Source organism: Somniosus microcephalus, chromosome 1 (assembly GCF_052327205.1).
Source record: "Somniosus microcephalus isolate GS21.2 chromosome 1, FLI_Smic_1.0, whole genome shotgun sequence".
NCBI classification, from domain to species: Eukaryota; Metazoa; Chordata; class Chondrichthyes; order Squaliformes; family Somniosidae; genus Somniosus; species Somniosus microcephalus.
In genome coordinates this window covers 184,184,815-184,209,249 of record NC_140987.1, presented here as the reverse complement: position 1 = coordinate 184,209,249, position 24,435 = coordinate 184,184,815, and the positions used below count along the sequence as shown (strand labels likewise).

At 41.0% G+C, this 24,435-nt stretch overlaps 1 protein-coding gene across 3 annotated transcripts in view; it reads right to left on the bottom strand.

Annotated features, from left to right (window-relative positions):
- Positions 1–970: 970 nt before the first annotated feature.
- The window catches only part of chd1 (chromodomain helicase DNA binding protein 1), a 198,448-nt gene continuing 174,983 nt past the window's right edge, over positions 971–24,435 (bottom strand). For all 3 annotated transcript variants that reach the window (XM_085987895.1, XM_085987904.1, XM_085987912.1), the window contains 13 exons: positions 23,914–23,955; positions 23,624–23,751; positions 20,655–20,793; positions 19,052–19,202; positions 18,113–18,232; positions 16,197–16,331; positions 15,440–15,703; positions 13,581–13,712; positions 12,241–12,419; positions 9,889–9,988; positions 6,799–6,850; positions 6,367–6,583; positions 971–5,490 (listed from right to left, as the gene is read on the bottom strand). In XM_085987895.1, coding sequence (XP_085844021.1) covers positions 5,106–5,490; positions 6,367–6,583; positions 6,799–6,850; positions 9,889–9,988; positions 12,241–12,419; positions 13,581–13,712; positions 15,440–15,703; positions 16,197–16,331; positions 18,113–18,232; positions 19,052–19,202; positions 20,655–20,793; positions 23,624–23,751; positions 23,914–23,955 — 2,044 coding nt within the window. In that variant the 3' untranslated portion in view covers positions 971–5,105. The remainder of the gene's footprint in view (positions 5,491–6,366; positions 6,584–6,798; positions 6,851–9,888; positions 9,989–12,240; positions 12,420–13,580; positions 13,713–15,439; positions 15,704–16,196; positions 16,332–18,112; positions 18,233–19,051; positions 19,203–20,654; positions 20,794–23,623; positions 23,752–23,913; positions 23,956–24,435) is intronic.

The window sequence follows — 24,435 nt, the reverse complement described above, 5'->3', positions numbered from 1 at the left end:
ATCTATCTTCCCTTTCCTAATCAATCTTTTTGTTATTTTTTGCTGTCTTTTAAAGTTTTCCCAATCCTCTATCCTCCCACTAGATTTGGCTACCTTATATGCCCTTGTTTTTAGTCGAATACTATCCTTAATTTCTTTACTTAGCCACGGGTGGCTGTCTTTTCTGTTACACCCTTTTCTTCTCAGTGGAATATACTTTTTTTGGAAGTTGTAAAATAACTCCTTAAATGTACACCACTGATCATGTATCGTCTTACCCTTTAATCTATTTTCCCAATCCACTTTGCTCAATTCTGCTCTCATACCTTCATAGTCTCCTTTATTCAAGCTTAGCACGCTTGTTTGAGATACAACCTCCTCACCCTCTAATTGAACATGGAATTCAACCATGTTATGGTCACTCATTCCAATGGGATCCTTTACTAGGACATTTTTAATTAATCCTGTCTCGTTACACAGGACCAGATCTAAGGTTGCTTGCCCCCTGGTCGGTTCAGTTACATACTGCTCAAGAAACCCATCCCTAATACACTCAACTGTTTTCTATCCCTTAGCCAATTTCGTATCCATGCTGCTACTGCCCCTTTTACCCCCTGGGCTTCAATTTTGCTAACAAGCCAAATATGTGGTACTTATCAAACGCCTTGTGAAAGTCCATATACACATCAACTGCATTGCCCTCATCCACCCTCTCTGTTACCTCATCAAAAAACTCAAATCAAGTTAGTCAAACACGATTTGCCCTCAACAAATCTGTGCTGGCTCTCTTTTAGTCAGTTTATGTCCTCCGGACGTCTACTACTGTCCTCCTTGGCTCTGAAAATCAAGAAGTAGAATCAGCTTGGGTGGAGCGAAGAAACAGCAAGGGGCAGAAAACATTGGTGGGAGTTGTTTATAGGCCCCCAAACTGTAGTTGTAATGTAAGGCAGAGTATAAATCAAGAAATTAGAGGCGCATGTAACAAGGGTAATACAGTAATCATGGGAGACTTTAATATACATAGAGCCTGGGTAAAATTTGCAGTAATAGTGTAGAGGACGAATTCATAGAACGTATGCAAGATATTCTAGATCAGTATGAGCCAACTAGGGACCAGGCTATTTTAGATCTAGTATTGTGCAACTAGAAAGAGTTAATTAATAACCTTGTAGTAAAGGGGCCTTTAGGGAAGCATGACCATGATAGAATTTTATATCAAGTTTGAAACCGATTGTCAAATCTGAAACTAGGGTCTTAAATCTAAACAAAGCAAACTACGTAGGTATGAGGGGCGAGTTGGCTAAGGTAGATTGGGAAACTACATTAAAAGGTATGATGGTATACAAGCAATGGCTAGCATTTAGAGAATACATAATTTACAACAAATATACATTCCTTTAAGGAACAAAAACCCCCACAGGAAAAGTGGTCTAACCATGGCTAAAAGAGGTTAAAGATAGTATTAGGTCAAAGGAAGAGGTTTATAATGTTGTCAAAAATAGTAAGCCTGAGGATTGGGAGAATTTTAGAATTCAGCAAAGGAGGACCAATAAATTGATAAAGGGAAAATAGAATGAGATTAAACTAGCGCGAGGCATAAAAACAGACTGTGAAAGCTTCTATAGGTATGTAAAAAGGAAAAGATTAGCGAAGGTAAATGTGGGTCTCTTACAGGCTGATACAGGAGGAATTATAATGGGGAATAAGGAAATGGCAGAGAAATTAAACAAATACTTTGTATCTTCATAGAAGACACAAAAAACTTCCCAGAAATAGTGGAGAACCAAGGATCTAGTGAGAATGAGGAACTGAAAGAAATTAGTAAAAAAAAATACTGGAGAAATTAATGGGACTGAAAGCTGATAAATCCCCTGGACCTGATGGCCTACATCCTAGGGTTTTTGAAAGAGGTGGCTATAGAGATAGTGGATGCATTCCTTGGTTGTCATTTTCCAAAAGTCCATAGATTCTAGAATGGTTCCTGCCGACTGGAAGGTAGCAAATGTAATCCCACTATTTAAGAAAGGAGGGAAGAGAGAAAACGGGGAACTACAGACCAGTTAGCCTGATATCAGCAGTAGGGAAAATGCTAGAATCTATTATTAAGAACGTGGTAACAGGACACTTAGAAAGTAATAATAGGATTGGGCAGAGCCAACACGGATTTATGAAAGGAAAATCGTGTTTGACGAATGTTAGTTTTTTGAGGTTGTAACTAGCAGAATAGATAAAGGGGAAACAGTGGATGTGGTGTATTTGGATTTTCAGAAGGCATTCGATAAGGTGCCACACAAGAGGTTATTAAACAAAATTAGGGCTCATGGGATTGGGGGCATTATACTAGCATGGATTGAGGATTGGTTAACGGAGAGAAAACAAAGAGTAGGAATAAACGGATCATTTTCAGGTTGGCAGGCTATAACTAGTGGGGTACCGCAAGGATCAGTGCTTGGGCCTCAGCTATTCACAATCTATATCAATGATTTGGATGAGGGGACAAAATGTCATATATCCAAGTCTGCTACAAAGTTGGGTGGGGATGTAAGTTGTGAGGAGGATGCAAGGAAGCTTCAAGGGGATAAAGACAGGCTAAATAAGTAGGCAAGGACATGGCAAATGGAATATAACGTGGAGAAATGTCAAGTTATCCACTTTGGTAGGAAAAATAGAAAAGCAGAGTATTTTTTAAATGGAGAGATTGGGAAATGTTGGTGTTCAGAGGGACCTGGGTGTCCTTGTACACGAATCACTGAAAGTTAACATTCAGGTACAGCAAGCAATTAGGAAAGCAAATGGTATGTTGGCCTTTATTACAAGAGGATTTGATTACAAGAGTAAAGACATCTTACTGCAATTATATAGGGCCCTGGTGAGACCACACCTGGAGTATTGTGTACAGTTTTGGTCTCCTTACCTAAGGAAGGATATACGTGCCACAGAGGGAGTGCAACGAAGGTTCATCAGACTGATTCCTGCAATAGGGGGATTGTCCTACGAGGAGAGATTGAGTAGACTTGCCCTATATCCTCTGGACTTGAGAAGGATGAGAGGTGATCTCAGTGAAACATACAAAATTCTTACAGGGCTTGACAGGGTAGATGTAGGGAGGATGTTTCCCCTGGCTGGGGCATCTAGAACCAGGGGTCACAGTCTCACAATAAGGGGTCGGCCATTTAGGACTGAGATGAGGAGAAATGTCTTCACTCAGAGGGTGGTGAATCTTTGGAATTCTATACCCCAGCGGGCTGTGGCGGTTCCATCGTTGAGTATATTCAAGACAGAGATCGATAGATTTTTGGATATTAATGGAATCAAGGGATATGGGGGATAGTGCAGGAAAGTGGTGTTGAGGGTGAAGATCACCCATGATCTTACTGAATGTCGGAGCAAGCTCAAAAGGGCCAAATAGCCTACTCCTGCTCTTATTTCTTATGTTCTTATGTAATAAGAATATCATTTATCCAGCCCTTTAACAGCACATTAATGTATCTATTTTATGGAACTACAAAAATACTTTTTGTTGTACCAAGTAAAATAATTGCGTTGATCATTTCTCCTTGAAGACACATTAAGGGGTGGGAAACATGAGATTGAATGGCACAGATCACAGATTTTTCAGATCGCAATATATTTGCATATATAAACTATATATACACACATCTCTAACAGTTTATTCTGTGTAATTATTTATTCACAGTTGTGTTGTCTACTGCATTATCACTTGGCACAACTGCCAATGCCTACCAATTTAAACCACACATTTGCATGGGAGTTACAAAATTACTTTATTAAAAAGTCTGTGATACGTTCTGGCAAAACAAAGGGGATGGGAAGAGAGACTGGTCATGAATGTGTTGGTCTGTACAAATCTGACATTTTTCTTGCATGGTGAAAAAAGATGTCAGAAATCCACACATCATTTCTCTGTAAATTTAATTTGTAATATATAGTATATATTTACATTGGTGTGCATTATAACAGCATCTAGTTTCTCCAGTTTACCAATACATTGGAAATTCATCTGACTGCATAGCACATCATTTCATATTATTGCCCATTTTAATAGGGAAAACAAGAATAGGGAAGATGTTATATCAAATTCAGCTCATTTTATTGTTCTTGTTGCAGGTGGGGAGGGAGAAGTTGCTGTCTGTTTATAAAATGTATCTCAAACTATACTCTGACATCATCTGGATTGGTAAGGAATTTCTTCTCACTATTTAGTTACTATAGCAATCACAACACTGACTTTTTAAAGTAAATAAACACATTTCTAATACAAGTTATCAATAAAAAAAGCTCTACAGGACTAAATATAATGGAATTGATCTTCCCTTTCCCCTTTTACATTCTAAACAGCAATTTCATCAATGACAATTCATTAAAAACTGTAGTTCACGGATTTTATACTCATGATGTGAAGGCCTGAGTTGGTGGGGAAAGGAAAGTAGTCAAAAAAGCCTGAGAAGAAAAAAAGCTCAGATTCGATCCACTAAATTTACAATAATTTACAGTAGTACATCTTCAAAGGCATTACAATTGAACAAAAAAATATTTTACAGTTGTAAGTACAGTATTTAAATATTCAAGCTTGCCGAGAACTGGGCAATGTGGTCGCAGTGTAAAATGTAAACAGACTCAATACAAATAACTTTGGAAGGTGAACCAGAGTCCTCTGCCTTTTGAACAGTCTACTTTTTTACTCCGTTCCCAAGTTCCTGCATAATGTTGTGTTAAAATGTGTTTATAGGGATTTAAATTTGTTGTTCAACACATAATTCAGGTTGATTAGGCTGAAGACCTCCAGATCTGAGAAGAATGAATACTATGATCCAGTGCGTTTGGGGCAGTGTTCCAATATATGCAGTAGTAAACATGTCCATCTCTGAATTAAAAAAAAAAACAGGAACAAAACATGCCACAGAGTTTGTAGCACAGTGCAGCATTAACCTCAATACAAAAATATTTTCTTCTTGAGATAACAACCTTGCAACCTGTAAGGAGGAGTAACAATACTACTGCTCGAGAAGCAGCTCCTGTCTGCATGTTTTAAGTCACATAAGGCATTTACTGTGTTCACTTTTTTTATGGCTGCATTGGGTGAAGACACGGCATCACATGCCCTGTTATGTTTTACGGCTGTTCCAGATGTGCTCTGGGGTACTTTTGTGATCAGAGGAGTATTCAAGGGGAGATCTGTGTTCCAATGGTGATCTGGAGTCATAAGGGGACCTCTGGTCCAAGGGAGACCTTGGTCCACTACCAGATGGCCTATAGTCCACTGGCCAGTCTGAGTGGTATCTGTAATCCCTGGAAGATTTATGATGGCCTGAGTATTCTGAACTGGATCGGTGATCTGAATGGGATCGATGCTCTGAGCTGGATCGGTGATCTGAGTGAGATCTGTGGTCTGCGTGTGATCTACTCTCCTTTGAGCTGGCCTCTGGACCGGACCTGTGATCTCGACTTCTGTGATCATCAAGTTTTCTGTGTTTGCTTTCACTGTAGTACCTGTAAAATCGGAAGAGATCAAGTTTACTTTCTGGGTTCATGTAAATATACTTATGACATTGCCAGACCAACCAAGATTCATTGTAGTTTGTGGGACCTTACTATGCGCAAACTGGCTGCTGTGTTGTGCTGCATTACAACAATGACTACACTTTAAAATGTAATTCAATGACTGAAGTACTTTGAGGTCATGAAAGGCACTCTTATAAATGCAATCATACAGCCTAAATTCACTAGGATGAGAAAATATAGTTATGAGGACGGACTTGAGATTCTGGGACTTTTTTGCTGAAGCAGAGAAGGTTAATAGGAGATTTAATAGAGGTTTTTACAATTATGAAGGGTTTTGACAGGATGAGTAAGGAAACGCTATTTCCTCTGGTTGGGGTGTTAATGAAGGGGGGTCATCAATTTAAAATGATCAATAAGAGAATTAGGTTAGGAGAAATGTTTAGAGTTATTACAGCATGGCCTGCTTTGCCACATGAAATAGTTGAGGCTGAGACCATTGCATCTTCTAAGGAAAAAGTGTTATAAACATTTGAAAGAGGATACAGAGCTATAAATTTACGTGACACGGACATGATGGGCTGAATGGCCTCCTCCTGTGTTTCTATGTACTGTAGTTGCCAAGTCTTTAACCTGCTTGAGTACTAAATTGTTCCACTTACAATAAGTGAATACACACAAATCCACCTAACAACTTCTAAACTGTTCCATGCACTTTTACTGCTGAATATTTTAAAGCAGAACAATTTTATATCAAGTCTTTTCCACATAAAAATTAAATAAAAACTGGTAAGATTCCAAAATCCTCAAAAGCTAAAGTATTTTATAATTGAAGTGGTACCTTTTAATGTAGTTGCCTCAACCTACCTGCTATCTGATCGGTAATGATCTCTGTCCCGGTGATCTTTGCCATTGCTAAATGAGGAATATGGTCTCTTTCTCGAGGAATCGCTTTTCCGATAGGAATCTCCATGGTGCCGATCTCTGTGATGGTCGTGATAATGTGATGAGTGGTGTCGTTCAGATGAATGGCTATCCCTACTGCTATCGTCATTGTGAGAATTCTCCTTCGGTTTTTCAGATTCTGTTCAATAAAAAATAGAATCACGATTTTGTCGTCAGATACAAGTTTCACAATTTCTTACTCTGCTGTGGATTTCTTTCACAACAATAAATGGTTCTCTGTATCCATGAAGCATCTAAAGATCACCCCTGACCTTTCATTGGAAGCTGTGATTTACTGTAGAGCGAATTTAATACTTTTCACAATTGGCATGAAAAAGTAATCTGCAACCTTACCTGAGTGTTTGGCATTGTGGGTGTTGAGGCTACTGCTGTGCTGATCATTATGCTGCGGAGACAAAACACAGATGAAGAAGTCAAAGAATGAATCCAGACATAGAAACAGAAAATGCTGGAAATACTCAGCAGGTCAGGCAGCATCTGTGGAGAGAAACAGAGTTAACGTTTCAGGTTGATGACCTTTCGTCAGAACTCATGAAAGGTTCTGACGAAAGGTCATCGACCTGAAACGTTAACTCGGTTTCTCTATCCACAGATGCTGCCTGACCTGCTGAGTATTTCCAGCATTTTCTGTTCTTATTTCAGATTTCCAGCACCCGCAGTATTTTGCTTTTGCATTAATGAATCCAGACAAGTTGACAGTAGAGAGGCTCTCATGACACTTCAATCCCAAAGATATTTGAAGTATTAACAAGTTATGCTGTTACATCAGAATTGCTTATCTTTCAAGAGCTGCTTGTTAATGTTCAGGAAGCTATGTATGTGGTGTCAGCTTGGCTCAGTTGGTAGCACTATTCCTTCAAAGTCATGGGTTTAAGTCCTACTCCAGGACTGAGACACATGAGCCAGCTTGACACTTTGGTGCAGAACAGAGGGAGTGCTGCATTATTGGCAGCGCAGTATTTCGCTTGAGACTTTTAGCGGAGGATCACGCTGCTTGTCCTGGAGTTCAGGTGAATATTAAAGATTGCATGGCAATATCCAAAAGAGCAGGGAGTTTTCCCTGTGTCCTGGCCAACACATCAACACATCTCCCTCAACCAATGTCATCAAAGCAGAATTACTTTGTTCCTGTTCGTGGCATCTTGTTGAATGCAAATTGGCTTCTACATACACACTGCATTTCAAAATAATTAACTGTACGAGGAACACTGTGGCATTTTGGAGAGATGTAATGTGCAAATCTTTCCTTTTTCTATGTTGATATACCTGTAGACCTCTTGTCTCGTGTCTAATTCACACACTGGTATCAAGAGTTTTGATCACTTTTGTTAAGCCTCCCTTTGCTCAGTGGTAACACTCTCATCGGAGTCAGAAAGTAATGGGTTCAAGCCCCATTCTAGAAACTTGAGCACATAATCTAGGCTGACATCATTGCAGTACTGAGGGATTTTTCAGTCAGAGGTGTCATCTTTATGATGAGACGTTAAATCAAGGTTCTGTCCGCCTTCTCAGGTGGATGTAAAAGATCCCATGGTACAGTACTATTCAAAGAAGAGCAGCAGAGTTTTCCCAGTGTCCTGGCCAACATTTATCCCTCAACCAACATCACAAACAGATTCCACTCCTTTCCTTTCCCCCCCCCCCCCCTTTCCTTTTGTTTCTCTCTCACACCTGGCAGCTATCTTTTGCCCTGCCAGTACACTTTACACCTAATCACAGCCTATTACCATCTCGTCTAGCTTCTAATCTCTTTTACTTCTTTTGGTTCTTTAATTCTTTTGTCCGATCGCAGCCCTGCCTTCGATCTAGTTCCTTTTCTCTCCAGTTTTGAAGAAGGGTCAAACCCGAAACGTCAACTCAAATTTCTCTCCACGGATGTTGCCTGACTTGCTGAGTTTTTCCAGCATTTTCTGTTGTTATTTCGGATTTCCAACATCTGCAGTATTTTGCTATCACAAACAGATTATCTGGTAATTTATTATATTGCTGTTTGTGGGACCTTGCTCTGTACAAATAGTCTGCCATACTTCCTACATTACAACAGCAACTACACTTCATAATACTAATTGGCTGTGAATTACTTTGGGATGTCCCGAGGTTGTAAAAGGCACTATATAAAATGCAAATTCTTTCTGTTTTTCTTCTTAAAGGATAAGAAATATCTTAGAATTTAAGGAAACAAAAAATTGCGTGGGCTGGGAATCATACTTTTATTACTCATTTTGGCTTTTGTAAGAGAAACAGAAAGGATAGTTTGTAGAACGTGATCCTGAAAATACTTTAAAAAAATCTTAGAATCCCAACTTGCCTTATTCAGTCACTAAACCAGGCCTAAGAAAAGATGAAAATGTTGGAAATTTGAGCTATAAATAGAAAAGGTTAGAAATATATAGCAAGTCCCTCAGTACCTGAAAAAAGGTCAGAATAGAGAAACCCTTTGCTTAGTAATATTGCTGATTTTACGTACTGACAGGTGCAGATGATTACCATGGCCACTGGAACCATGAAAATGCTGTCTGGAATGTAGGTCATATTAGGTGGATATCCTGATGATTTGCAAAGCAATTTCACAAAGCTAGTGGTTACTTGGCTCTGCTAAGAGATTAAGTATTATTCCATAGAATAGACGAATTGTAATAGGTCCATGAAATAGGCTTAATTTGTCCAATTCTTTTCTCTCTCATTCGGTACTTTCTTATATTCTTAACACAATCATTTTCTAAATCAATGTGACTCTAAACACTTGCTTGCTCATTTAAGTCATTTCAAATTAGAACGGTTAATAACACTTGACCCTTACTTCAATTTACTGGTTACATGCTTGCTTATTGAGCTTTGTGGGCCACCAATGAGTTTACCCTTCTTTCAGCAGTCTTTCCTGGTTTAATGCAGTTTTACACGACCAAGATTGACCTGACCACGCACCATGTCCCCAGGTTAATATTCAGGCTTTTATCTTTAATCGGGCGGGAAAGTGGCGTTGAGGTTGAAGATCAGCCACGATCTTACTGAATGGCGGAGCAGGCTCGAGGGGCCGTATTGTCTACTCCTGCTCCTAATTCTGATGTTCTTATAAAACCACCCTTTGAATGCTGTTTTCACCAATGAAAGCTCAACTTTAGAAGTTGCTCTCACCATCAAAATGAATAAGAGACAGCAGGAAGGGTTTTAAAGTTACTGTGTTTTTAAAACGAGAGAAAAGATTAGCTGAAAAAAGTAAAATTAAAGTTAAAACAAAAAGGACACAGGAGAGAGAATGGTGGAAGGGACTGATGGGAGAAGCAGATGTAAAGTGCATAAAATGTTTTTATTTAAAGGAAAGCTTAATAAACCAGTCTAGCACAATGAGATCAGTTTCCTGAACCTGCCAGGAGTCTAATATTCTGCTAAATATTTTTTCCACACGCCTCAATGTTCTCATACCCGAGAGTTCTCCAGTCGTTTCTTGATTGCATGCTTGTAGAGTTTGTGTAGCTTTCTTGCATCAAATTCGGTGAACTTTGAAACAAAGATCCAGAGATTTCTAGAAATAAAAATCAGAATTATGTCAGATTAACAAAAGACAACATGAACAAAGTCCATTGCTATCTTTACTGACTCAGTTGGGGACTAATGAAGTCTTGCAAGCAGAAACTTATAACCTCCACTGATTTGGGGGATGGGAGTACTGGTCCTTCACCTCTGGGAGCTGGGTTCAAATCCAGCCCATATTGGTGGATGAACAGTCTCTTTGTTTACTATCTAAGGATTCTATGCAAAAGAAGCTTGGCAGTCTTTACAGTTGCTAGAGGGCTTAGAGTGCAAAACTGCCCCATATTCAACGCTAATTGACAACATCACTCAGACAGGCTAAGTATGGCTGATGGAGGAAATGGGAAAAAAATGCCACATTGGTGCAAGTAGAGGTACTCCTCTGATGTTGGGGTTAATGCACATTGTTGGAGCAGAGTGAAGGGCACTTTGCTCTGCTCTAGCTGTGCTTTGCTCGACCTGGGAGGGGCTTGATGTGGACACTGGGTATCTGAAATGGAAAAAATTCCAATCCCCAGAATTTACACCCCTCACCCGATGAGCAGAAAAAGAGCCATTTAAAAAAAACGACACTGACTCGCTGGCTACAAGGGGAGGGGGGAATGACATGAACAATAGAAACGGTAAATGTACATATATCCTTTGACATCCTGCTTACGGCACTACCATTGATATATAACTTACATAACTGACAAGTAATACATTGCTTATTAAAATAAACACTGAAAGGTTCCCTTGGAGAATAGTATGAAGCAGTGGACGGATTCGCAGGCTGATTAACAGTCTGCGATGTGAACACTCCTTCCATGGTCGTAACCATCTTCAGAGCAGCCAACAAGGTGATTAGTCCTATATGACGAGAGGGTTTTATGGGCTCCCGCAACCCATACGGTGAGGGGGGTGCCACACACACCCAATGGGCGCAACTATCTCGCTGGATAGCAACCCAGAATTGAGACAGAGCTTTGCTCTCCAGGACGGTCTGCAGCGGGGTTCAAACCCTGCACCATCTGACTTAGTGTCAGCCGTGGCTCCGTTGGTAGCACTCTCGCCCGAGTCAGAAGGTTGTGGGTTCAAGTCCCACTCCAGAGACTTGAGCACAAATATCTAGGCGGACACTCCAGGGCAGTACTGAGGAGGTGCCGTCTTTCGGATGAGATGTTAAACAGAGGCCCTATCTGTGCTCTCAGGGGGACGTAAAAGATCCCATGACACTAATTCGAAGAGGAGCAGGGGAGTTTATCCCTGGCATCCTGACCAATATTTATCACTCAATCAACATCACTAAAAACAGATTATCTGGTCATCATCACATTGGTATTTGTGGGAGCTTGCTGTGCGCAAATTGGCTGCCATGTTTCCTACATTCCAACAGTGACTACACTTAAAAAGCTACTTCATTGGCTGTAAAACGCTTTGGGACGCCCGGTGGTCATGAAAGGCGCTATATAAATGCAAGTCTTTTTTTTTCAGAAGTGGAAATGCTACTCCTAAGCTCGCTCCTCACTGAAAGGTTATGTGCCATCAATATTGTCAAATTTAAGTTGCTTGTCCACTCTATTCTTAATGGACTGTTCCACTGAGGTCATGGTGAAATTCTGCCATATTCCTTGCATCTATTTAAACAGTTATCACTATCAGAAGACCAGCTACAATAAAGAGCAGCCAATCACATCTCAGATGCAGGTTCAAGAATTTAAATACTGGATTTTAATAAGACACCCCTACTTGAAGTGCTAACATTTATTTCAACTTAAAAATCACAACAGGAACTGTCTACATATAAACTATGAGCATCTTTGTTCATGAGTATGCAGTACATTATTTCCACTTCGACAAGTGTCATTTAAAAAATGCACGTAAGCAGCACTTTACTGAAAAATAAATTAACTCGTGACTTCAGGGGTATGCGGGTTGTGATATCACTCAGTTCTCGCTCCCTCCCTCACCATAAACACAATGCTCCCTGCTGTTTATCCTGTATTATTCAATTGTCATTATTGAACGTGTTTTGCTATTGTTTTGATTATTGTCAAGCTGTCCCAAAAGTGTCTCTCGTCATGAACACGGAACCTTCCATGTAACTTGTCTTCAAGGTTTGTGATGAAAATACTGCTATGAAAATAAATACATTGTGTATAATTTTATGAAACTCTCAACCTTAGCAGGGATTTGTTCCCCATTGACTACTTATCTCTTCAGTAGTATGTGAAGATGAATGAAGAAATGGTTGTAATGACTTACTTTCTCCATTGTTTGATTTGTTCTGGGTTTGAGTACTCTTTCAAACACTCAGTGATGTGGTCTCCAATTTTAATCAGGCACTGCCTGGTATGCTCTAGCTGCTCTTTTTCTGAGAGGCCCTTCTCAGGCCTGTCCAACTGTTTCAATGCCGCCTTTACAGGCCTCATTCTTTCTTTACACTGAAAAAAGCACAAGTAATACATTATAATAACTGACTCATGAGTTATAGCAGTGCTGGACAAGATATAAAATTGTATTCCCCATTTTTATAGCATACAAACATGTGATGTGGCAATGGCTACCTTAAAAGTACTCTCTCTCATGTGTGACTCCCTTAAAGGATATCTGTACTCACTTTCACATGTGACTCATTTAAAAGGGGTCTGACACTTAGGGTTGACCTGGGACTTGATAGGAAGCCGACTGTCCCAAGAAGAACACACTACCAGCTGAGGACTACTACATATTCAGCTAGTAGAAATCTTTCTGGAGTTGGTTCCCAGGCCAGTTCAAAGTGCCCGTCCTCAATTAAGTAAGTAGGTACTTGAGTCTTTCGTAATTAAAGTCACTGAAATAGGTAATGAGGAAATGGTTCTAAAATGGCTGATTTCCACAAGGTTGCAACTTGATCATATTTCACTTGGGACAGCATATATTTTTATTACTACACCCTTTTCAAACAGAACTGGGAAAGGGAAGCATAGAACTTCTTCGTACAGCAATAATTCAATCAGCATGCTCCATTCTGCTCTTTTTAGAAGAAAAACAGTCTTCATAATATAACTAAGTCCTGTATTTGTAGTCTTAAATGCTGATGTCCCTTTGGATGCAGGCACCTTAGACTAGCTGCAATATTCTGTACTCAACTTGACTAAGAGAGGGCACCTCTTGTGATAAGTTACTTGGTGCAGACACACAATTCTCGGGGTGCAGGTGACATGGCAAAGTCGCAATTATTTCCCACCCCTAACTGCGAATACTAGAATCATAGAGCACAGGAGGCCATTCAGCCCATCGTGCCTCTATTTATAAAGCCAATGATCCATATGTTTTTTTTAAACTGCCTTATCAACTTGCACTGCCACCAAAGATTTCCAAACATTTACAAACAATATGCAAACTGCCAAACATGCTCCATTAACTAGCTGCAGCTGGAAACACAATTCTCACCAATTAAATAAGTAGCAACAGGAGTAAAAGGGGAAAAAAATGCCCAAGGGAATAGAATTAAACTAACACTGGTCATGGCACAGCTGAGCATTTTCATTTGGAACCCTGAGAAACAGTAAACTTTAATGTATCTTAAATTGTCAGCAGTGGCCATCAATACTTATACTTACAATACTAAACGTGTTTTGATCAAGTTCTTCTGCCTCTTCTGTGATAGGAACTGGATCATTGCTTGCGGTAATATGAACTGGGACATCAGTCTTTTTAGGCTTCTCCTTCATCTCTGGTTTAGCTTCAATTACCTACGTCAACCAGAGTTACCCATTAGTAGCAGCATTAGTCGAAAGAAAAAAGCACAAATTTCACAGAAATTACAGCACAGCAAGATGCAGCTGTTAGCATTAATAGCTCTTCACTTGGAGCTCTCAACTTTCAACCCATTTCCCTCCTCTTTCAGTGAATCCTTTTATATATTTCAAACACATCCAATTACTTTTCATTGTTATAATCTCTACATCGCTACCCATTTATAGTAAAGCATTTCATGATGCAAAAACATTGATTTTTTTTAGCTCCCCTTTTGTTTTGCTTAAATATTTTTATATTTTTCATAGTTTTGTCAGCATTATCCCCTATATTTATCATATGCCCTTTTAAACCTCAATCTCTCTACTTTATTTATCCATGTATCCCCAGCCTTTGATGCTTCCCCATTACTTGAAGTCAGTATGTATCCATCCTGTATTTAAATCTCTCTCACTGCTGCTCTGCTGTTTAATCTGCCATTCTTCCCAACCAATTAATGTGGGCTAGGTCCCCCTTTACCCCATTTAAATGAGCTAATTCCAGTCCAACACCTTTATCTTTGATGTATCTTTTTTTAATATTCATTTTCAATGTAAACTTAATTAGGTTGTGATAACTATTTCCAAGTGTTCTCCAATCTTTTGGTTGCTTACTTTCCCTGCTTTGTTCCCCAGAACCACCCTTCCTTATTGGACATACAACAGCCAGATTAAGAAACAGTCCTGGATGCATTTTTAAAAACCTTTCCCCATTTTGATCTCAAAACCTGTCTTAGCCCAGTCTACTTTAGGATAGTTAAAATCCACCATTGTTACAATCTTGAGTTTCTATAAATTCCCACAAATCTCTGCTCTATTTCCTTCTCGCTTACAGCGGTCTAGAATATACTCCCAATATGGCAACAGATCCCATATTATTTTTGAACTCAACCTAGACAGACTCCATCCAAGCACCACCACCAATAGGAACGTTCCTTTCTTCAGCTGTAGTTGTGACTTTAATTAATAAAGCCATCCTATCTTCACATTTTTCCTCCTTCATCGCTCCTGAAAATGTTATTTAAAGATCCTGGTCTTTCCTTGGCTGAAGCCTAGTTTTTGTCAAAGCTACCTCGTCATGTCCCTCCATTCGAATTAGTGCCTCTAGTTCTTCAACTTTATTTCTAATGATTTTATTTTACATTTGCAAATAAACACTGCAACCCTCTTCCATTTATACTCAATTTGCTTTTTTTTTTCTATCCTTCATTATCCTCTTTAACCGGTTTCCTATTTGCCTATGGTATTTCTCTCCATACTCACCCTTGAGCTTTCTATTTGAGACTGCTTTTCCCTTTCACTTTTAACCCCCTACCCCTCCATAGGCTCCAATAGTTGTACCCCCTCCCCTGCCAATATGAGCTGTTACTCTGCTGCATTTATTCACTTGGAAATTGAACTACTATAAAATTGAGTGGATAACAAACTCTCCAATTCACGTTTGCCATTTGGTGAAATTCCTACAATTCCACACTATACAAAAGCTGCAGCACTATATTTGGAGGGATAAAACACGTATGAAGGCGCAACTTACCGGTATGCAATTGAACACAGCAAACATTGGACTACTTTTTCTGGAAGTTAGGAGGACTGATTGAAATTGACTAATTAATGCAAATATAACATCTACAGTAAAATTTTGCATACATCCACATCAACAACCATTTTGTTAAATATAACTTTACCTTCTCTTCTTTTACTTCTTTATCTTTAAAAATCGGCTCTTTATCCTTTTCCTCCTTTTCTTTCATTTCTTTCTTGACATCTTTCTCTTTTGTTTCTTTCTTTTCCTCCTTTTCTTTTTTGTCTTTTCTGGTTTCTTTTGCCTCTTTTCTGATTTCTTTCTCTTCAGCTTCTCTCTTGATTAAAATTTCTTGTTCTAATTTCTCTTCATTTTCTTTTTCTGTTTTCAATTTCTTTTTTGTGGGCTTTGTGCCTGCAGAATCATCCTATAAATAAAAGAAAGAAAACTCAGATCATCTAAAACTCTGCTGCCCGTATCCTATCCCACACCAAGGCCCGCTCACCCATCACTCTTGTCCTTGCTGACCTACATTGACTTTTGGTCCCCCACCGCCTCCAATTTTAAATTCTCGTCCTTGTATTTAATTATTTTCATAGCCTTGCCCATCTCTTTAGCTCAGCGTTGAGCAGGATGTCAAAGCAGCACGTTGTTGTGTTTAGCTTGAGTGAGCAGCAGGGGGAGAGAGAGAGAGGGAATGAGTGGTGAGAGTTCAGTGTTCCTGATGTCAATCAAACAGGACAACTTTGGTCTTGTCAATGCTTAGTTAGAGGAAGCTCTGGCGCTTCACAGGTGATGTCAGACAGGCAGCTAGGTAGCATGGCAGGCAGTTGTGGAGTTGAGGGTGGAGATGGAGACGTATAGCCGGGTAATAATTTTCCAGTTTAATTAAAAATACCATGATCCATTTGAATCCTTACTTTGATCTCTCCTTCTTCATCTGAGCTTTTGACTGAAGGTGGCGGTGATGATGAGTCACTTTTAACCTCTTCTATCTTCACAATTTTTACAGCTTTACTCCTTTTATTCCTTGGCTTCCTTTTTTTCGAATTAGCCTTTTTAAAATAAAGCACAAAACCAGTGTAAGCAAGTCGAGTTCAACATGAATCTAACATGAAAATTTCAAGAACTAGGATCATCATCACCACTACTGTTTTACAATGATCAAATAAGTTAAATGCCATTTTTTATTAAATGGTGTGCCAGGATTTTTGGGAATCACATTCTGTCCAATTTTCTGTGAAACCTGTAAATCAATCGCCTTGAATGCATCCTGCAACTGTTCAAGAACTGACAAATTGTACCACTATTATACAAGAGGCCAAGAGTTTTACATATCGAAGTTTGGGCGCCAAGGTGGGTGCTTCATAAACATTTTCCAAATTAAGAACTGGAATTTATTCAGCACGGAATTTATTCAGCACCTCATCACATCCTCAATGTGTTCCAAGAGCTTCATAACCAATTTATTAATTATTGAAATGCAGTGACTTATGTAGGCGAATGCAAGCCCAGTCAACTTGCACACAAGGTCCCACAAACAAATTAAATAAAGAACCCGTTAATCTAAAGTGTCAAATAGATTATGTGCCTATGTCAGGAGTGCAATTTAAACCCACAACCTCTGACTTAAGAGTGCCATCAACTGAACCATGTGCATTAAAAGGTATACTGCACACAAATTTCAGACATTTTACCTTTATAACGGTTCAAATGTGGCACCTTCAGCATTATATTTTAGTTGACATTGCTTAAATTAAAAATGGGGGAAGGTACCTGTACAATTATGGTTTTTAATTCCCTCTTATTCCTGTCATTTTGTACATGAAAAGTGTCTGGAAACAACCATGTATTTATAACTGTCCCTGATGTGGAGTTGTGAATTTCCATTCCAGGAACAATACGATTGGGGAGCATTGATCACTCATTCCCTGGTCGAGATCATGGTGGCGATTGCTGTATTGGAAGCCGAGGTCACCGCACAGGCAGAATTCCACTCAAAATGCCAGTTCCCAGCTCGCCTCTAATGAGGCACGGTGTAACAATGAGCTCAATTTTAATCTCCCACGACCTGCCTGTTGGGTGGGAACGGTGCGTGGAATGGGTTAAAATTGGGCAAGACAACTTGCCAACACCCCCAGCGGCAACTTTCAAGTTGGCCTAGGTTTCCACTACAGGCAGGTAGGACTCTAATTGAAATGTAAAATTCGTGGCCCGATGAAATAATCGGTGCCACATTGCTATTTTCAGGGGAGGGGTGGGGAGAGAAGGCGTGCCTGGTGGTAAATGCATCAGAGAAACCTGGCAGGAGGCAGCAGAGTGGTTATTAGAGGCCAAGGTAAATTACTTTTTAATTTTTGGAAGGATTCCTTGGGGGCCAGGAACTGTAGGAGTGCTCCTCTGGGCCCAAAGGAATCCACCCTCCACCTCACTGTAATCTTTCTTCTACCTCTTCTGGCTGGCATCAGATGTGAACCCCCCCCCCATTAGTAGTTGACTTGCAATCACACATTTGGCTCTACGACACGGAAATCATGGAATTAAGCACCAGAACATGTAACGCTGCTCCTTTATTGTCAAAATCCTGGAATTATTTGTCTAATACCATCGTGGGAGCACAAACACTGCAGTGGCTTAAAGAGAAGGCCCACCAGCACCACCAACTCAGGCCAACTAGGGATGGGCAATAAATGCAGCCATGTCAGTGTCGCCCACATCCCAAGAACGAATAGGGACTTTCATTAGTAAACACACCACCTTAACCATCTTCTAAAATAATGTACAAATACATGTGGCAGGAAACTTGAAACAGTGAATACTATAATAGATCATGTACCTCAGCAAGCCTTTGTGCCTCTTTCCTGGCCAGGTCTTTACTAAGTAGTTTGATGAGGTAGTCAGCTCTGGTCTGCAATTGTTTGGCCTGAGGCTTCTTATCTGGATCATCAGGCAAAATCTTAAGGAGTAAGAAAATGTTGCTACAATTATCAAAAACAAAATATCAAACTTTTTCCTAATGGGAAATGGCAGCATGAGCCAAGTAGAAAAAAATTATCCCTTCATTTGTACAACTGGTCGAAATTATTATTCTGTTTTTAACGTGACAAACCACTCAACTCCTTCAAAGATGGCATCCATGATTCAAATCAATTAAGTTTATCTCAAGACTTCCAGCTATCCCTGTTACACAGGGACAGCATAAAGTTTAAAAAAAATATATTAACGCTACTGCTATCGCCCATTTTATATTCATCTTCCAAGATGCAGAACTGCTTTCAGCAGCTGATCTGGCTGGAATTAAATCATCTGTTTATGCTACAAGGTGATTTTAACACCAACCAGGGTCAAGAACCCCCCCGGGACAGAGAGTCAGCAGAGGTGGGACCTGATTGGAAACCAATGAACTCAAAATTGGTCAGTTTTCAACAAACTATCCGGAACAAATTAAATTCAGCTACTGGGAAACAGATGTGCTCAAATTGAAGTTGTGATTTATAAGAGTAATAAAGAGACACACAGCAGATTACAAATGCAGAGGCTTGTAAATAAAATTAGGACTCAGGCGGAGATATTATATCTACACCTAAGCATCATAGTTGTACCACAGAAGCAATGTTTAATGCAAGTTATTGTATTAATTTATAATGACGATCACTTAGTAATACATATCCAACTTTACAAGAGATCCAAATGCTATGCAAATTATTTTGACTTTTGCACAGTAGTTTTGTATGAAACTATCCAATTGATTGATGTTCAATGATCAATCTTGTACCTTGTGCGTTAAATTGAGGTCAGGGTCCATTTTAATCATTTCCCAGCTACCATAGCCATATTCATAGATGCCTATTAAAAGATTGGAGTCATCTTCCTTGTTCCACTCCACATCAAAGTGAGCTGCTTTAGTGTGACATGGGATGGTGTACCTGTGGTAGAAAGAAAAAAATAAATACATGAAATTGCAGTTAAGAGCAACATATTTAAAGAGTGTACTTGGTTTCTACTACCTAACACTGTTGGTCCAATACTTTTTGATTAAACAATTACCATGAATTTTATAAATTGTTTCTGTAAAAGATGTGCATTCTCTGTAAAGTACCAAATAACTTGTGTACAACTGCAATAGGCTACAAATCTACATTTTACTGTTCTTTTCAGGGAAAGCCAGAAACAGTTATTTGTGTACTAGCTGGGGAGCCCCGCGTTGCGAGGGCAATTTTGGGTCGCTTGGTCTCCCTGCCCGTGTGTCCCCCCTCTCCCTGTCATGTCCTCTCCCTGTCCTATCCCTCCCTCCCCTCCCCTCCTCCCCTTCTCCCTCCCTCCCTCCCGTCTCCCTCCCTCCCCTCGCCCACCCCCACCCCTACCCTACTCCCCTCTGTCCCTCTCTCCGGCCCCTCCCCCTGCCTAGCGCCTGAGGTCCGGTGGCGTTGCGATAGCGGGAATGCTGAGCGGCGGGGGACAGATATCGGGACAGACAGAAGAGCCGCTTTATATATATAGATGTGGTTTATGAACAGGGAACGTTTGAGCCTCTATATTGTATCATCTCAATTTATTAATAAAACACAAAATTGAGATCAACCTTCATATTTATATATTTTTTCCATTTGTTCTCAGGATGTGGGTGACACTAGAGATGGGCAATACATGCAGCCATGCCAGTCACCAAGGTGGTGGTGGACCTGCTCTTGAACCATTGCAGTCCATGTAGTGAAGGTATTCACCCAATGCTGTTAGGTAGTGAGTTTTAGGATTTTGCCCCAACAACGATGAAGGAACGGCGATATATGTCCAAGTCAGGATGGTTTGTGACTTGGAGGCGGTGGTGTTCCAAAAACATTGCTATTCCTGTCCTTCTTAGTGATACAGATCATGGGAAGGGTAATACTGGGAAGGTTATATTTAATGCCCATCCCTAGTTGCCCTAAGATTCTGGTGGATCTTCGTGAAGCAGTGCAGTCCATGTGGTAATGGTGGTCCCTCAATTTGAAACATATCTCACGCTTCATTTCTATTGCTCCCCCTCCCAGCAGTCATAGACCATACAACTAGTGTGTTAGTTCAATGGAACCAATGCCTGTGACTTTTTTTTATGGTTTATGCAGATGACACCAAATTATGAAATGAACCAAACAAGGATCAAGAGAGAAAAACATTTTTGTGAAGCCTATTTTTCTCTAGGTAAAACCAACTAAAGCAGCACAATAAAATAATCTGTTGAATACCAATATCACTCCCTTTACACATCGCATGGGGATTTTTTTTGTGAAGCCCAGTTTCTGTGAGGTACATGATAGTTGTTTAGGGATGTGAAGCACTGATAATGGAGGCAGTAATACTAATTCATAATAATGTGTTTAAATAATATAAAAACTTACTTCTTCCTGTCCTCTGGATCTGGTGGAATGGATTTGTGCAAAGGTGCCAGTTCTTCTTCGTGAGCAATGACTAGCTTAGCGTTCACCTGAACACCCGAGATGCGGAACGTAGGTCCCTTCACTTTACCACGCCTGGCAGCTGTTTCAAAAATAAAATTTCAGACACTTGCACTGCAGATGCAGAACACATGCAAAACAGCAAACACAATATTTGATTTATATTAAAAGGAGGAGTGGCCTTTGCATGGGTTTGAAAAGCAGCAACAGACTAGCAATAATTGTAGAAAAGTAAAATACTGCGGATGCTGAAAATCTGAAATAAAAATGGGAAATGCTGGAACTACTCAGCAGGTCAGGCTGAAAGTGTCTAAAGGTCATTGACCTGAAACATTAACTCTGTTTCTCTCTCCACAGATGCTGCCTGACCTGCAGAGTATTTCCAGCATTTTCCGGATAATGGTGCGATGATACACATTCAATCCTGAACGTCCTGTAGCCGTCAGACATTTACATTTTTGCCTTAGCTGCTCTTACCTTGCCAATTATTGGCCAGGCTGCTTGGTGGATAAGGCGAGGGTAGCAGTATGGACAGAAACTAGATATTTGTTGTATTTGTTTTAAAGTCAGATAGGGAAGAGAACAGGAAAGAGAGGTGGCGACTGAGGGAAAGCCTGGTGTTGTTTCTTAATTTATTCTTGGGACATGGGCGTTGCTAGCATTTATTGCCTATCCCTAGCTGCCCTAGGAGGTAGTGGTGGTGGACCACCTTCTTCGTGAAGTTGTTAAATTCAAAATACTTCATGCCAATGGGTCAAAGATTGATGGACATACTGGAGAAGCCTAAACCCAGAACTCTCCCAGCTACCAGAAAATGCTGTATTCTCAGTTTTTATTTTTGAAAAAAAAAACTCCCAGGAATTTGAGGGACTTGCATTGGACTTTTCCAGAGCGGGTAAAGTCAGAACGAAAAATGCAAAAGTTAAAAGTTTGGTGGCAATTGGAAGCCAGAAGCAGCATTTCCACTTCACATCCAAGTGAAGTCAATGTAAAAAAATGTTTTTTTCATTGGAGCACAAAGAAAGGCAAAACAAAGGTGACAATAAGCTTTTCCCATCATACGGAAACAGTAGTTGGGCAGAAGACCAAAAGCTTGGTTGAAGGGGTAGGTTTTAAGGAGCACCTTGAAGGAGGAAAGACAGGTAGCAAGGCGGAGTGGTTTAGGGAGGGAATTCCAGAGCTTAGGGCTTTGGCAGCTGAAGGCATGGCCACCGTTAAAATCAGGGATGTTCAAGAGGCCAGAACTGGAGGAGCGCAGAGATAACGGAGGGTTGTAGGACTGGAGGAGATTAGAGATGGGGAGGGGCAAGGCCATGGCAGGATTTGAAAACATACAATTAAACATATTGGCCTAGAAATTGGGTTGTGGCGCCAAGTTCGCCTGGGCGCTGATTTTTGCACAGCGTTCGGAGCATTTGCGAACGTCAGAAATTCAGTTTCAGTGCCCCTAGAGGGAGACGGGGCGAGGCTCGAGGCGCTCCGCGTCCCTCTTAGGGTGCTGAAACTGAATATCGCAGCTCAACGTGCCGCAGCGCCACACGCTGCGGTGCTGCAGGCCTTCCTCCCATTGTTAAGGGGGAGGGGCCTGCAACAGCGCGATCCCTGATCGCGAGTGCCGGCAAAAGAGCCCGGCACCGAGGAGAAGTGCCAGGCTCTCGGGAAACAGCCGGCAATGCCGCCGGGGGGGGGGGGGGGGGGGGGGGGGGGGGGGGGAGGTCAGGAGGCCAGGGATGGAGGTGCTGGCAGGCGGCCGCCCCGCACCTCCACCTTAACTTACGCCACTGCCGGCACAGCAAGGCCCCGTGAACCTGGCGCGGGTAGCGCTACCAAATATCGCGATCGGGCACTACGCACACCGATGACGTCATCGGTGGCGGCGCAGCACAACAGGCTAACGCCACCATATTGCGGAAGGCGCGGCCAGTGGCGCTAGCCACTGACTGCCCTCTTTAGCCGCTAATAGGTGGCGCTACATACCCAATTTCTCCCCCATAAACTTTAGGGATGAGTAATAGACATTAGGACTATGGTTAGATTTTTATAGTTAGGGGTTGTGGATTACGTTAGTGTTTCAGGTTAGGACTTTACGGTTACACGTCAGGGTAGGGATCGCGGTTAGTTAGGATTTTAGGTTTAGGGTTGGGGCATTCTGAAAGGGATGGGGAGCTGGCCCTGACCAGTCACCATTTCCCTTCATTTACAGATGCTCCCTGACCAGTCACCATTTTTCCTTCATGTACGCACGCTCCCCAAAAGTTCCCAGCACTTGCTGTTGCTCCCGGAGTTTGGCACTTACACTGCTCTTTTCGGCCGGGGGGGGGGGGGGGGGGGGGGGGGTGGTGGAGGGGAGGGAGAGAAGAGATCCCAGGAACCAGCACCCCGCTGCTGCCCCCCCACCCCAAAAAAAACCAGGTTTATTAACCCATTCCCTCCAGACTTCTTTCTTGTTGCGTCTGTACCAGCCAGCACCGCCCACACAGGCTCAGCTCACACTGTCCAGGTGATTGACGTGAGCTCCAGACCTATAGGAAGAGGGACTGGAGGACCAAGTGGGTCCTCCAACCAGAGTATGTGAGGGGCGGGATGTTGTGTAGAATCTGGTTATTTCTGACGGACCCCATAAAACCTTCTGGCGGATCCTGGTCGAGAACCCCTGATCTAAAAGACAGCACTGCCAACAGTGCAGTTCTCCCTCAGTACTGTACTGAAGTGTCAGCCTGGATTTTGTGCTCAAGTCTCTGGAGTGAGTCTTGAATCTACAACCTTCTGATTGAGGCGAGAGTGCTACCCAGAGCCACAGTAACATTTATATTTTGTTCAAGTTTACTATATACACATGATTCAGGACTACTGCTTCATAATCCTGTCCACATCAGTAAGTCTGGGAAGAATTATGAATTATAAATTTATACCTGTCTTCTCCTGCCCCGTGGACTCTCGTAGAGCCTTAATACAACCATTATGCACCATCTCTCCCAACCGCCTGAGGTCCACTTCCGACTTATCTACTAGTTCAGCATCTCGTGCAATTGCTTCTAACCTGTAGAACAAGATCCAGTAGGTTAGAGCACACAACAGTTTTAATTAAAATTTTGCAACTAAAATCATACTGTTATGGGTAATGGGAGAAAAGTAAACAGTTCACACAGGACTGGTTATTCCTTATTTTCTGCTCTAAACTGTACACAAGCTGGCAGCATACCTTTCCAGAGGTCCACCAAACTTCTTGTAACTCTTGATAAACCTAATGAACACAAAATAGTATTAAATTGCTATATTGAATTGATAACTTCATTAAAGTGAATCAATGCTTAAACCTCAACAGTTCACAAGTAACCCAATGTGTACAAAACAAAAATATAAGTGCATAGGTCACATTCACACTTTTTAAACTGTGATAACAAACAAGTGACACTGCCACATGAATTGCACCAACAGTCACACTGCCGTATGAGTGCAAATCACGAAAAATTAAATGCAAGTGGGTTACACAGCATATTTCACAGTCTATGTACTGTTTGTAGTAGTGTTTTATGGTACTGATTTTTCACCATTTACTAGCAGATCTCCCATGGCATCGCTCATATTAAGCTAGATCATATACTGTTTAATAAGGACAGTAGTGTCATACCATGTAATTCACAATGTATTATTCTGCTACGGTGAAACTGTGTGCCTTTAGTCCAAATTACTGTGAACACAGACTCGGGACAATCGGAATTTA